We start from the raw sequence: 14,945 nt of genomic DNA on the forward strand, positions 1-14,945 counted from the left end.
GTTGGACAAACTTCTATAACTACATTCATCTTCGAAGGGCGTGACATCAAGGCAAGAGGGCAAAAGGTTACCTTCGAGAAACCTTTTTAATAAAAGTTTTATATAGTCTGATTATGTTACAGCGACATCGTGTGGTAGGTTTCTCGAAGGTAACTACTCGCGAAATTCAGTGGAACTTTGTCCCAGTCTGATATACAAATTGATTAATGTATTGCATTATGGCACTTTCACAAATAGTAGCATAAATTATGACACACACATTCATTGCAGAGGTAATAGATACAATGGGCATACAAAGTCATATCACAAAACCCCAGTGTGTAACAACAACGTTTCATCTAGAATTCTGAGTTGAATTCTGAAAGAGTAGCTCAGTGGGTGGTGTCGGGGATATGGAGAGGTTGGAAGTTGCGCAGTAAAACATCTCGGCACCATGGGAGCAGTCTTGGGGGAACATAACCGCCATGATCAAACCAGTTGTCATGACAAAGACACCAGCTATGAGGATGAGACAGGGGATGCGGTTTTCACCTTGGAACCAGCGCTCTGTGGAAAGCTTGAGGTAGCAAGCTGATGGAATGATGAAAATTAAAGGTGTGGCACTTACAACACCCTGGAAGACAAAAAACATTTGTTAAAAAGATAAGCATTGCAATTTTAGTAGAGAAATAAGTTACAACAATTCAAAAGGTCATCCGGCTTACATTTAACACCAGAACAATACCCAGACAGTCGTAGGCCAAGGATAATGCTGTGCACGCTGCAACTATGAGCAAGGTGACCGCCACATGGGCATGGTTGTTGAGAGACCCTTTAAAAAAAACATTGGATACTACCTGCAAACATAAAAGAGAGAACAAGGACTTGATTTTTACAGGGTGATGTGCACTAAAATCTATGAACACTGCGCCACAACATACTGTCCTGTGCCATATGAAGTGGCATGTGCATAAATAACGTCATACCTCTCGAGTCACAAAACACTCCAGAGGAAAAGTTGTTATTATACTGATGCCAAAACAGAAGCGACCAAAAGTAGCCAGGTCATCGTTCCCACAGTAGTTTTCAAAGATATCACCTGAAAATATAAAGAGGCGATCAGAAAAATGTACTCCTTAGGCAGTGTGTATATGGATGCACTTGGGTCTAACGCCACAAGATGGTTCTAGAATTCTATGTGCTGTGTTTTACCTTGCGTGTACCCAGTGAAGGTAGCATAGCCAGTCGCAGCAAACAGAATACTGACAATCATAGCCGAACCAACAGACATGTGGGTGACACGAGACCAGTTACTTAGGCTCTGTTCCGTCAGAGAGCCGTAGATCATAAAGCTGTTGTGATGGCAGATAAAGGCTATGGAACAAAGGGATATGGCAAAGTATTACAACCTATGAACAGTCCAAATTACATGTTTGTGTGGTCGTTTTGTGTGGAGTTCCTTGATTATGAAACTTGATAGCCAATACCATACAATATGAAGATGTACACATGTATGGGTCGTTTTGTCTCGAGCAAGTATTACTTGTACTTTACAAATATACAGTTGATGTAGACGAGAACTGACCAAAAGACATAACACCAACGGCCTGAATCGCATTCCACCTTGCAAACACCCACGCATTCTCTGTAGGGGGACTAAGGGCACAAAGTAATTGGATAAACATGTTGTTATCCATTTTAAGCTTTTCTAATTCCAGAGTAAGTGGTTTCAATAGTCGTTTAGTTGACTGAAATATAAAATAAAAACTGAATGTGTTTCAGATTGGATTAGAATATGATATAGCATGTGAGTGAATAGGTTATGACAGTGTTAAGTAATATAATGTACATATGTGGTCCCAGGGTAGCTGCTCTGATGATAACAGTGATGAGGATGAAAACAGTCAACACCATGGACAGTAAGGACACCTGGAATCACATAGATAGATGCTTTAGCTCACAAATGATAAAGTGAGTCAATGACTACTTAAATAAATGTGACAATATGTGATTAAGTCTTACCTTTCCCAGCTTTGATATATTCCGGAAAAGAGACAGGGGTAATGTGAATAGAATAGTGGATACTGCGATGACAAAATGTCTCTCTGTAAGTATGTGGCCCGGTCCAACTGCAAATAGCATGTATGAAAAATATGAATTTGCAACATGCAATTAACAAACGTGGCCTTGGTGTTTGCACTTAATTCAGAAAAACTGTGACCTATTTTTTACTGTCACAGTATTAGCATATCAATGCACACAAGTTGTGGCTTGAATTTGTTCAGATATATTACATTAAAGTACAACTGTACAACTGTACCTCCAGGTAGTCTCTGAAACACTTTGGTCAATGTGTCACCAGTTATGATGTTGTAGCTGATCATAGCTGGGGAAGACACACATTGTGGTTATGTTACAATCCAAGTCCCAACCAGTACCTGTATATCAGTTTGTATGAGACTGCTCAATCTCATAAAATCTTGGTTGTAAGTAGTTCTGATTTACTTTAAAATGGCACCTCCGTTCAAGACTTACCAATGAAAGGGTATAGAAACTGCAATAAAGACAGAACCAGAAATCCAGTGATACCAAAAGTGCTACGTACAAGTGACTGGTAACTATTTGTCCCTGAAAGATTCCCTCCTTTAATCAACAAGATGATAGAGTAGTCTGCAAGGAAGAAACAGGACAACGCCACAATGTTAGCTGTTGAGTTAAATACATTTTATCGTAAAAGGGAGTTCATCAAAGTTGTCACCATTACAGAACCTACCTGTAATAAATGCTACCAAAACCAGGAGAAAAAGGCCAAGGGGAAGGCCAGCCTGGTTTAAGGAGTATGGCAAACCTGAAAAACAAATTAAATAACAGATCATGTTATCACAACATATTCAAAAATATATATTTTTTAAGAGTTTATATTTTCATTGTACTGACAGAAAAAGTTGAGTCATACAATTTAGAAAGAATTTTGGAAGCACAAAGGAAGTATTATGATGTCAGTGGTCATATGATGCAGGGGCCAACCACCCAGGGGCTGATCAATGTGGCTGAAGTACACTACCGTTCAAAAGTTTGGGGTCATTTAGAAAGGTCCTTGTTTTTGAAAGAAAAGCAAAACATTTTGTCCATTATAATAACATCAAATTGATCAGAAGTACAGTGTAGACATTGCTAATGTTGTAAATGACTATTGTAGCTGGAAATGGCAGATTTTTTAAAATATAATATCTACATAGGCATACAGAGGCCCATTATCAGCAACCATCACTCCTCTGTTTCAATGGCACATTGTGTTAGCTAATCCAAGTTTATCATTTTAAAAGGCTAATTGATCATTAGAAAACCCTTTTGAAATTATGTTGAAGAGTTCTCTGTCCAGTGTTCTTTTTCCCATCTTAATGTTTTATTTTTATTGGCCAGTCTGAGATATGGCTTTTTCTTTGCAACTCTGCCTAGAAGGCCAGCATCCCGGAGTCGCCTCTTCACTGTTGACATTGAGACTGGTGTTTTGCGGGTACTATTTAATGAAGCTGCCAGTTGAGGACTTGTGAGGCGTCTGTTTCTCAAACTAGACACTCTAATGTACTTGTCCTCTTGCTCAGTTGTGCACCGGGGCCTCCCACTCCTCTTTCTATTCTGGTTAGAGCCAATTTGTGCTGTTCTGTGAAGGGAGTAGTACACAGCATTGTACGAGATCTTCAGTTTCTTGGCAATTTCTCACATGGAATAGCCTTAATTTCTCAGAACAAGAATAGACTGACGAGTTTCAGAAGAAAGTGCTTTGTTTCTGGCCATTTTGTGCCTGTAATCGAACCCACAAATGCTGATGCTCCAGATGCTCAACTAGTCTAAAGAAGGCCAGTCTTATTGCCTCTTTAATTAGAACAACAGTTTTCAGCTATGCTAACATAATTACAAAAAGGTTTTCTAATGATCAATTAGCCTTTTAAAATGATAAACTTGGATTAGCTAACACAACATGCCATTGGAACACAGGAGTGATGGTAGCTTATAATGGGCCTCTGTACACCTATGTAGATATTCCATTACAAATCTGCTGTTTCCATCTACAATAGTAATTTACAACATTAACAATGTCTACACTGTATTTTTGATACATTTGATGTTATTTTAATGGACAAAAAAAAGCTCTCCTTTCAAAAACAAGGACATTTCTAAGTGACCCCAAACTTTTGAACGGTAGTGTAGGTCCTATGATGTTTTCTATTCCCAGGAAATCATGTGATCCTGCATGTTCAACATATATAACTTGCTTATCTTATTGGGTAACATGATTGATCAACTTATTAGACAGTAACTAGCAACAGGTGCTCCCCTCTCAAGAAGGGTGTCATTGCAGCTATTGTCACCAGTAGGTCTATTCTGCTGTGCTACTGAAATACAAACATGTTGATCCCACAATTGAATGTATAAACACTAATTTACCTATTATTCCAGATCCTATTATCGAATTGATGAAATTAAAAGAGGCTGATATCATCGAACTTTTGACTTTTCCTCCAACCACCTTTTGTGAAGCAAGCAGCGGTTTCCCTTCGCCATTCTCAATCTAGGGTCAAATTAACACATTTGAACACAATTAACACATCATGTTGTAGAATGGTGGTAATCGTGAGGAACAATAAAAGTAAACCTATTCGTATCATAGTAAGTCGGCAGCCTACCTGTTGAGCTTCCCGGCCTCCACTTTCCTGTATTGATGTACTCATTTTTATGCCACCAGGTGTTCTAAGTGTTTCCGTCAATTTATAAACGTTCTATCCGCATCTCTGCCATGAAATTGATTAACTGGGCAGAATGTTCAAAACTTTCCTGATCGGAGTTGTTTAAGTTCGCCCATGAAAAACGATGGCAACAGCGCCCCTAAATGGCTTAGTACAACACTGGGTGCGTTCCTGATAGGTCTAGACAATTTCTGCATTGGGTTGCGCTGATTACAACATCATTATAATACTCATGTGGTTCCTGAGACGTGAACTATAGACCTGCGCAGAATTGTGTGTCTGGAACGCGTCCAACCTGTAAGCTGCATTCGACACACATACCCAGTCTAGTGAAATGAGCTTTAAAAGATTAGTATCCAAAGTATTTATTTGTTCAACTGAAGGAGTGAATATGCAAAAACGAACAAATTCTACACCAAATGGATAATAAAAATAGGCATATACGTCCTTTGCAATTAGGGACAATGGAATAAATAATATGTTGGGTTCTATTTAACATTTGTGAGGGTTTCAAAGAGTTCATAGAGTTTTGGTCATGTGTTAATATCAATTGTTCCATTATGAAAGAATTGTAGCCTACTGTACATACCCCAGTGTGATCAAGTCAGCTGACATGAGAAGGCCTAAAAGGCTAGAGTCAATTTAGGTCAGACATGTTTTTATTTTTCTCAGAAAGATAGTCACATGTAGAAAAACAAAGCAGAAACACAAAATTAAACTCAACAAAAACGATTTGACTTCTGAAATAAAATCGTGTCTGTCTGTGGTATCAACAATACAAATGTGTTATGAATGAAGACTTTAAATAATATCAAAAGTAGTACAATGTGTTGTTAGGCTTCACTACTGTATGTGTGATGAGCTGTTCTTCAATTTATAAGAGTGTATAACATGACACCACCATCCAATGTTGATATAGAAAAACATTAAAGTCTCAATCAGTTATTAAAGTATTTGGAACATTTAAAGCAGTTGAGATCACACTCATCACTGCACATTTCAAAGTTTCCCATCACACTCTTGCTTTCCCATAATGCATGCTGTCCTACCCAGGATTGCATTCGCTCAGTCCGGGCCACATCATCTGGCTGGCACTCAGACAAACGCTTGCTCTTTAGAGCACCACCCATCAGAGTCCCTGTCTCTGAGCATTGATGTCCTAGAAATGACTGAACGTGTCTGTGTAGTTGCTGATGATTCAGAGAAGTGGGTCATGGTGGAAACTCACACACTGGTCAACCGTGCTATAGCAACATGAACCCAGCAATGTCCCCTGAATGGAAAAAAAAGTATCCTGGGAAAAACATTTAACAGGGAAGTCTGTAAATGTCACAGAGCGGTTTGTTAGTCATACATCAGCGTGGGCCCCTTTGGCAACGAAAGGACCAAAACCTTTAGAGATTCATGATGTAATTAATATAATTGCATATAATTAAAAAGTAGTGTTAGTGTAATTTACCCAAATTAGAGTTTAACCAACACATTTTACCCAATTGGCGACACAAATCTAGATGTGCTTCCTTCATTAACTATTTCACTCACACTCACACATCTCCAGTCAGGATCAGACTTAACCGATCCTCTGATGTTGAATGGAAAACTATCAAGAAGTTCAATAACACTGTCTTCTCTGAAAATACAGAGTTGATGGTTGCTGCACGTCAGTAATTGGACGAATGACACAAAACAGCATTTCATTCCGTTTGATCCCTGAACAATGCTGCCTGCAGCCCCTTAGGTGCCCTCAGAAAACTTGAAGATCTTGGGTGTATTTCAGAGGTAGAATGACAGAGGGCAATATTCACACGTTTTAATACGTGCCTTCTTATTTATCAGTCTCTTATCAAACATCTAATAAAAGAGTAATAGATGCATCAAAGTGGGTATTTTATGTTTTCTTAGATTAGGCTATACAAAATCATGATAACAAGACTAGGCTACTAAAGGGTAGAAAAACGAAATGGATTCACACACGGTAGTGACAACGCACACATGGTAGTGACAGTGTGTAGCGAAGCCTTTAGCTGTATCATAATGATAAAAAACACCCCTACCTCACCCATCACTAGATGACGATCTGACACTTTTGTTATGTTTTTTACGGTGTTACAGGTACATGTAATCTCCAGTTCAGTGATACCAAACTGTAGGCTGGCTCTCTATTATCTCTTCCCGACATCCACGACCACAGCAGACATTATTTATGATCACGCACACAACCCTGCATCTCTGCAGTCATTTGTACCCGGCAACAACCGGAAGCGCAACAGAATGCTCTGAACAAGGCGACAGTGCTGCCAGCAATTTCATGACGCTCTCCTGTGAGATTTTATTGGGGGGTCCATCGCTGGGAAATACTACATTATAGAGAGGAAAACCTTTTGACTTAATCAAGTATCCACATGTGTCCTCGAATCACGTTTTTACTGGGGAGAAAGCAACATCAAGGCGTGCCTGGCGATTATTGGCGGATTCTTCCCCTTCTTGGATGACAAACTAATGGTGGGTGCAGGGGATGAGAATGGATGCCATGGGGCTGCCCAAAGGTGGGAAATTTTGTCTGCGTAATTTAGGTAATTCTCCAAAAAAGTATTTATTTCTACAGTAATTTAATTTCTCAGTAGAAAACGGAGAGGGAGCTGTCCCTTTTTTTCCAAAAGTGATGCGTCAAAGCTGATGGAAAAATAGGGGGAAAGAAGATGCCTGGAAGGCTCTTAAACAATAAAGATCAATTATTGGTAACTGAATGTTCCATGATGCGTAGGCCTAACCTATATATGTCCTATTCAAATAATTTTGATAGACCTTGGTATATCTACTGAAATAATTGAGTTTAGGGTAATCTTTATTATGGGCATCTTGTCATTTTGACAGGGTATTACCAGAGTTTACAGATCTTTTATTCATTTAAAAAGAACAACTGTGGCGTAGGTTTTGAAGTGAATTTGTCTTGTTGGGTAAAATAAGCTCTTTAGAAGATAATACTATGATCCTGCTAGTTATGACAGCTTTGTGATCAAACCTCATTCTTATGTCAATGGATCAAACACTGGATCAGGCGTGAAGTATAGCCTCTGACAACATTGTTCTTTCGGCATTTTTGATCTCCCAGAGAAGATATAGTTCACCACAAATTATACTTGTTCCCTACTGTAGCCTAATTTAACCTTGTCAGAGCGGATATCAATCGAATGTTGTCGATCACTGTGATCATAATATTGCCCCCTCTAATTCTGTTTCTGTATCAGGTTTATTAAACAGATTGTTCCAGCTGACCCACCTAGAGAGGGTGTCACTTCCTGGTATTCCAACCTGTTAGATTCATATCAACAGTGGCAAAAAAGGCTACAGACGATGGAACAGCCAGACAACGATAACCTACTGTAGCCGACACTTCGGCCCCTGGGACTAGATAGGCCGTAATATGATTATTGCCGAAGAAAGACTATGAGAACTGAACATATATCAGTCAATACATGATTTCGACTTTATCCCACTGGGAAAATACGTTTTTATTTATTAATCTTGCGACATAGGCCTGTCATAACACATCAATATACATATATCTGTAGGCTATAAATCATAATCAGTCTGTTCGAACTCATCATAATGTATAGGCCTGCATTATTTATAGTGTCGCCGACGACCTAAATGTATCACGCGTCCCCAATCACTCGACAAAGTAGCCAATTTTTTCTTAAAAATTGAGAAGGGATGCAAGCAGTGTTTGCGGGCGCTTGGCTATAGTACTGCCGTGTATGTGAATGGGAAGGGTGGATTGAGGGTGTTGGCTCTGGGTAGGGCTGAGATTTTGCTATGAGCCCTCTCTAGGGAAATAACTAAAGCCTCAAGTATAGCGATAGCAGCTTACCCCCCCCCCCCCCTTCGTATTGAAAATCTGCCATTGATAAAATAACCTGTTTGATTCCCTCATGTAACATCTCATGCGGTCATATAAACACATTTGAGATTAGCCGAAATCTAGACATTCATTTTCGGGTGTGTACACGCACCCTTTTTCATTTTCTGTTGTTGTGTCCACTTATTTCGCCGATATTTACCTTCCCTCCGCAGCCTACCAGGGAGCACCTTCTGGATGAGACATAGGCTATAGCCTACCATACAGAAGAAACAGTGTGTCAGGCTGCATGTCAACTTTGATTTAACAGTTTATGGTAACAGTCAATCAGATGTCATGAATGTGTTGCCATAGGCTGCTGATAATGGTTTGAATATGATAATGGTCCTTCATACATTCTCATCTGTTGTTTGACTGGTTGACCAGATAGCATATCTTTAGGCTATGTATTTCACCTCTGCGTTTGCTTGCTGTTGACAGCTTAGAACGTTGATTTTGTACCATTTTGTTGAAGCATAAGAAAAAATAGCAATTCCTAGTGCTATTGTTAATTGAAATTCCTATCTCAACTTTCCATAATCGTATCATGTGTTTGCATGCATGAGTAAACTATATCAACACGCATATTTAGTCATGAAATGTAACATCATATACAAAAAGGGATATGCGCCCTAAAACGAGTATGATTTTAATCGTTACATCATTCTAGACTCTTATGTGGGTAATGCCATAACTCTTTAATCTCTCCTACTTGGGCATATCTCTTGTGAAATAATGGAGAATAAATCGTTGACATTCACACAACCAGCAGCCACTGTAAAGGGGATATCAGGCATTTTTGCTAGACCTACCGGCATTTCTGCACTTAGCCTAGTGCGGTTAAACTTGCAGCACCATAGACAGCAGCACATGCGCGAAAATAACCCGCTCAAATCCCTCAATCAACAGCTCCCATCCACGAGAGAAAGTAGCCTAGTAGTTGCTTTGTTGACAAAGTGATTTGTGTTTATTTTAATAATAGACTAAACAACTCACGTCCCACTGGGCACACACTGGTTCAACGTTTTTCCACATCATTTCAATACAATTACGTTGAACCAACGTGGAATAGACGTTGCATTGACGTCTGTGTCCAGTAGGGTTGGACTTTCAATGTGGTTTATGGTCGGCTATAGTAGGCAATATGGCACTTAAATGCCAAAATGCTTTCGCACAAATAAGAAGCTGTTAAAACGTCTGCTGATGCATGGCAATTACCGTGCATTTGGGAAAGTATTCAGCCCTTGATTTTTTTACATTTTGTTACTTTACAGCCTTATTCTAAAATTGATAGAATATTTGTTTCCCCTCATCAATCTACACACAATACCCCATAATGACAAAGCAAAAACTGTTTTTTAGAAATGTTTGCAAATGTATTACAAATAAAAACAGAAATACCTTATTTACATAAGTATTCAGACCCTTTGCTATGAGACTCTGAAATTGAGCTCAGGTGCATCCTGTTTCCATTGATCATCCTTGAGATGTTTCTACAACTTGATTGGAGTCCACCTGTGGTAAATTCAATTGATTTTATATGATATGGAAAGGCACACATATGTCTATATAAGGTCCCACAGTTGACAATGCATGTCAGAGCAAAATCCAAGCCATGAGGTCGAAGGAATTGTACATAGAGCTCCAAGACAGGATTGTGTTGAGGCACAGATCTGCAGCATTGAAGGTCCTCAAGAACACAGTGGCCTCCATCCTTCTTAAATGAAAGAAGTTTGGAACCAGTAAGACTCTTCCTAGAGCTGGCCGCCCTGCCAAACTGAGCAATCAGGGGAGAAGGGCCTTGGTTAGGGACGTGACCAAGAACCCAATGGTCACTCTGACAGAGCTCCAGAGTTCCTTGTGGAGAGGGGAGAACCTTCCAGAAGGACAACAATCTCTGCAGCACTCCACCAATCAGGTCTTTATGGTAGTGTGGCCAGACGGAAGCCACCCCTCAGTAAAAGGCACATGACAGCCCGCTAGGAGTTTGCCAAAAGGCACCTAAAGGACTCTCAGACCATGAGAAACAAGAATCTCTGGTCTGATGAAACCAAGATTGAACTCTTTGGCCTGAATGCCAAGCATCACGTCTGGAAGAAACCTGGCACCATCCCTACAGTGAAGCATGGTGGTGGCAGCATCATGCTGTGGGGATGTTTTTCAGCAGCAGGGACTAGGAGAATAGTCAGGATCGAGGGAAAGATGAACGGAGCAAAGTACAGATAGATCCTTGATGAAAACCTGCTCTAGAGTGCTCAGAATCTCAGACTGGGGCGAAGGTTCACCTTCCAACAGGACAATGAACCTAAGCACACAGCCAAGACAACGCAGGCGTGGCTGAATGTCCTTGAGTGGCCCAGCCAGAGCCCGGACTTGAACCCAATCGTGAACCCAAGCTGTGCAGCGACGCTCCCTATCCAACCTGACAGAGCTTGAGAGGATCTGAAGAGAAGAATGGGATAAACTCCACAAATACAGGTGTGCCAAGCTTGTAGTGTCATACCCAAGAAGAATCAAGGCTGTAATCGCTACCAGAGGTGCTTCAACAAAGTACTGAATAAAGAGTCTGAATACTTATGTAAATGTAATATTTCCGTTTTTTATTTTTATACATTTGTTAAAATTTCTACATCTGTTTTTGCTGTGTCATTATGGGGTATTGTGTGTTGATGATTGATGAGGGAAATAAACAATTTTATATATTTTTGAATAAGGCTGTAACATAAGAAAATGTGGAAAAAGTCAAAGGGTCTGAATTCTTTCCGAATGCATTGCATATCAAGTCAATAGACGTAGCCTACTTTTCGCACAGACTTTTTCATTTTGCCTGAGAAGACTAAAAAGCTTCACTACATTGAGACTAATTTCTATTTGAGACCACTCGACCCAACTTAATGTGGGTCCATGTGAAAGCGGGGAGCCTGTTAGAATTAGTGAAACATGGAAGGGGAAGGCTGGGGTTGTCAGCCACTGAGGTCAAGGCCCCTGGTCAGGTTTTGTTATGAACAGGACAGGGCTATGCATGGTGAAAGACAGAGAAAACAAACGTGCTGTCATTTGGGGTCAGTAATGAGAGGAGACAAATGACTCGGCCTGGTCTCATAGACTGGTCGTAATATAGTAAATGTAAATCCGGGACACTGAAATTAGTATGATATGTTATGTTTGGTATAGTTACATAAGAAAGAAGGTTACTTAAGGCAGAAACTAAAGTATACCGCATACGTCTTGTAACCCAAAGGTTGCGTGTTTGGTTCTCATCATTGACAACGTTAGCATTTTAGCTAATTAGCAACTACTTAGCATGTTAGCTAACCCTTCCATTAACCCCAACCTTAAACCTTTAACCCTAACCCCTAGCCTAGCTAATGTTATCCACCTTGTTAATGTTATCATTAGCCACCTAGCCACCTAGCTTACGTCTAGCAACCCGAAGGTTGAATGTTCGTATCTCACGATGGACAACTTTAGCATTTCAGCATGTTAGCAACTTTGCAACTACTTAATCCTTTTTAGCTACTTTGCAACTACTTAGCATGTTAGCTAATCCTTCCTAACCCTAACCTTAACCCTTTAACCTAACTCCTAACCTTAACCTTTACCACCTTTTACCCTAACACCCAGCCTGGCTAACCTTAGCCACCTATCTAACATTAGCGTTTGCCACCAAGCCACTTAGCTAACATCTAGCAACCGACTTACCAACTTGTAAGTCGCTCTGGATAAGAGCGTCTGCTAAATGACTTAAATGTAAATGTAAAGGTTGCATTTTTGATTCTCATCACAGACAACTTTAGCATTTTAGCTAATTAGCAACTTTGCAACTACTTACTGCTTTTTAGCTACTTTGCAACTACTTAGCATATTAGCTAACCCTTCCCCTAACCCTAACCTTAACCCGTTAGCCTAACTCCTAACCTTAAGTTAAACCCTAACCTTAACCCATAACTCTAATGTTAGTGTTAGCAACCTAGCTAACATTATCCACAACAAATATACATTCGTAACATTTCATACATTTAGCAAATTCGTAACAATCTATAACTTACATATCATACTAATTGGAATGTCCCTATTTACTGTACCATTATATCTATGTTTTTGATTGTAGAGCAAGGTACCTACTGGGCACAAACTGGTTGAATCAAAATTGTTTCCATGTCATTTCAACAAAACAATTCAATGTGATGATTTTGAATCAATGTGGAAAACTGATTGGATTTGCAAAAAGTCATCAACGTAAAGGAATTTTTGGAATATTTATATTTTTTCAACTTTTCACCTTTAACCTAAATACAATGGCATGGTTAACATTTTTGATGATCTGAAATCAAATCAAATTGTATTTGTCAAACACTTCGTAAACAGCAGATGTAGACTAAGTGAAATGCTTACTTATGGGCCCTTCCCAACAATGCAGAGAAAAAAAGAGAAATTAAAGAAAAATAATAACACTAGGAATACATGCACAATGAGTAACGATAACGTGGCTACTGTATATACAAGGGGTACCAGTACCGAGTTGATGTGCAGTTGTACAAGGTAATTGAGATAGATATGTACATATAGGTAGGGATGAATTTACTAGGCAACAGGATAAGATAATAAACAGTAGCAGATGTGTATGTGATGTCAAAAGAGTTAATGCAGATAGTTAAATAGTTAACCAATAGCTACCCGGGCGAACTATTTAGCAGTCTTATGGCTTGGGGCAAGACACTTTTCAGGGTCCTGTTGGTTCCAAACTTGGTGCATCTGTACCGCTTACTGTGCGGTAGCAGAGAGAACAGTCTATGACTTGGGTGGCAATTTTTAGGGGCTTCCTCTGACATCCCCTGGTATAGAGGTCCTGGATGGCAGGGAGCTCAGCCCCAGTGTTGTACTGGGCCTTATGCACTACCCTCTGTAGTGTCTTGTTGAAACGGAGTTTGGTACTCTCTAATGTGTGGATAGGCCACTGGGAGTAAACAGATACCGGACTGCACTCTGGTCAAAGAGTGATGACAGACACAGAAGCCCAGTCTAGGAGTAATGATGAAACAGAGTATTCATGTGGTCTGTGTACAGAGGGAAACAGGATTAAAGAAAGAGAAAATTACTACAATGTAAATCCAATAAACATTAATGTCAGCAATCTCCATACACAATTTACATTAAGAGAAAAATAACACACCATAATTCCTCTTAGGAGAATTAACATTGAAATTAATCGCATAATTGTACAAAATGGTAAGACAACTGGTGAAGAAAGTTGCCCCTTTACATACACATTTCTTGTATTTACATTGAACAATAGCAACAGGAATATTATAAAAATGAAATAAGTATTTGTTCTGACTTACATTTGGTCAAAAACTGATAAATATCCTTGCAAAAATTAGAATGGTCTGATCTCCACAAAGCCAACTCTCAGTTCCATTTGTATACTAACAATTGGTTGCCATGGTGAATAATCCAATAATAATTGGTAGGACACATGAAAGGAAACATCAAAAACTGGCAGAGCAATAAAATGTCCTTTTTAGATCTAAATTCAAATCTAACTGGCTTTAATACACTTGTCAGATGCCAAGCAGTTGCCATACCAAGCGATGATGCAGCCAGTGAAGATGCTCTCAATGGTGCATCTGTGGAATTGTTTGAGGATCCATTCCAAATCTTTTCAGCCTCCTGAGGGGAAAGAGGCATTGTTGTGCCCTCTTCACATCATTCCTTAGTGATGTGGACACCAAGGGACTTGAAGCTCTCGACCCGCTCCACCACAGCCCCATCAATGTGAATGGGGCCGTGCTCGGCCTTCCACTGTTTCCTGTAGTCCATGATCAGCTCCTTTGTCTTGCTGAGGTTAAGGGAGAGGTTATTGTCCTGGCACCACACAGCCAGGTCACTGACCTCCTCCCTATAGGAAACTAAGCACGCACCTCTGACGGGCCCCTATGCTGAGGGTCAGCATGGTGGATGTGTTGTCGCCTACCCTCCACCTGGGGGTGGCTCATCAGGAAGTCCGGGATCCAGTTTCAGAGGGAGGTGTTCAGTCATAGGGTCCTGAGCTTAGTGATGAGCTTGGAGGGCACTATGCTGTTGAACACTGAGCTATTGTCAATGAACAGCATTCTCATGCAAATGTTCCTCTTGTCCATGTTGGAGAGGGCAGTGTGGAGTGCAATAGAGATTGCGTCATCTGTGGATGTGTTGGGGTGCTGTGCAAATTGGAGTGTGTCCAGGGTGTCTGAGAAGATGGTGTTGATGTGAGCCATGACCAGCCTTTCAAAGCATTTCATGGCAACAGGGCGATAGTCATTTAGAAAGGTTATCTTGGC

At 40.1% G+C, this 14,945-nt stretch overlaps 2 protein-coding genes across 2 annotated transcripts in view; one reads left to right on the forward strand and one right to left on the reverse strand.

The window, feature by feature from the left end:
* Nucleotides 1-236: 236 nt before the first annotated feature.
* slc38a11 (solute carrier family 38 member 11) lies at nucleotides 237-4,843 on the reverse strand. The gene is made up of 12 exons (XM_024002728.2): nucleotides 4,668-4,843; nucleotides 4,429-4,552; nucleotides 2,753-2,827; nucleotides 2,515-2,649; nucleotides 2,300-2,365; nucleotides 2,002-2,108; nucleotides 1,829-1,908; nucleotides 1,565-1,635; nucleotides 1,192-1,353; nucleotides 966-1,078; nucleotides 705-836; nucleotides 237-613 (listed from the first exon to the last, which is right to left on the reverse strand). The coding sequence occupies exons 1-12, from the start codon at nucleotides 4,710-4,712 to the stop codon at nucleotides 335-337; spliced, it is 1,389 nt and encodes a 462-aa protein (XP_023858496.1). The 5' UTR covers nucleotides 4,713-4,843; the 3' UTR covers nucleotides 237-334.
* Nucleotides 4,844-6,968: 2,125 nt separating this feature from the next.
* The window catches only part of LOC111974756 (sodium channel protein type 2 subunit alpha-like), a 54,418-nt gene continuing 46,441 nt past the window's right edge, over nucleotides 6,969-14,945 (forward strand). The window contains exon 1 of the mRNA XM_024002750.2: nucleotides 6,969-7,229. The gene's annotated coding sequence lies outside the window, so the exon portion shown is untranslated. The remainder of the gene's footprint in view (nucleotides 7,230-14,945) is intronic.

This window comes from Salvelinus sp. IW2-2015, linkage group LG2, assembly GCF_002910315.2.
Source record: "Salvelinus sp. IW2-2015 linkage group LG2, ASM291031v2, whole genome shotgun sequence".
NCBI lineage: Eukaryota > Metazoa > Chordata > Actinopteri > Salmoniformes > Salmonidae > Salvelinus > Salvelinus sp. IW2-2015.

What these genes read in the sequence shown, in the direction of transcription:
- slc38a11 (XM_024002728.2), bottom strand. Translation starts at nt 4,712, where the DNA reads ATGAGTACATCAATACAGGAAAGTGGAGGCCGGGAAGCTCAACAG. An exon ending in GTTTCTATACCCTTTCATTG is followed by an intron (nt 2,366 to 2,514) that starts GTAAGTCTTGAA and finishes TGTCTTCCCCAG; the next exon opens with CTATGATCAGCTACAACATC. An exon ending in CTTCACTGGGTACACGCAAG is followed by an intron (nt 1,079 to 1,191) that starts GTAAAACACAGC and finishes TTATATTTTCAG; the next exon opens with GTGATATCTTTGAAAACTAC.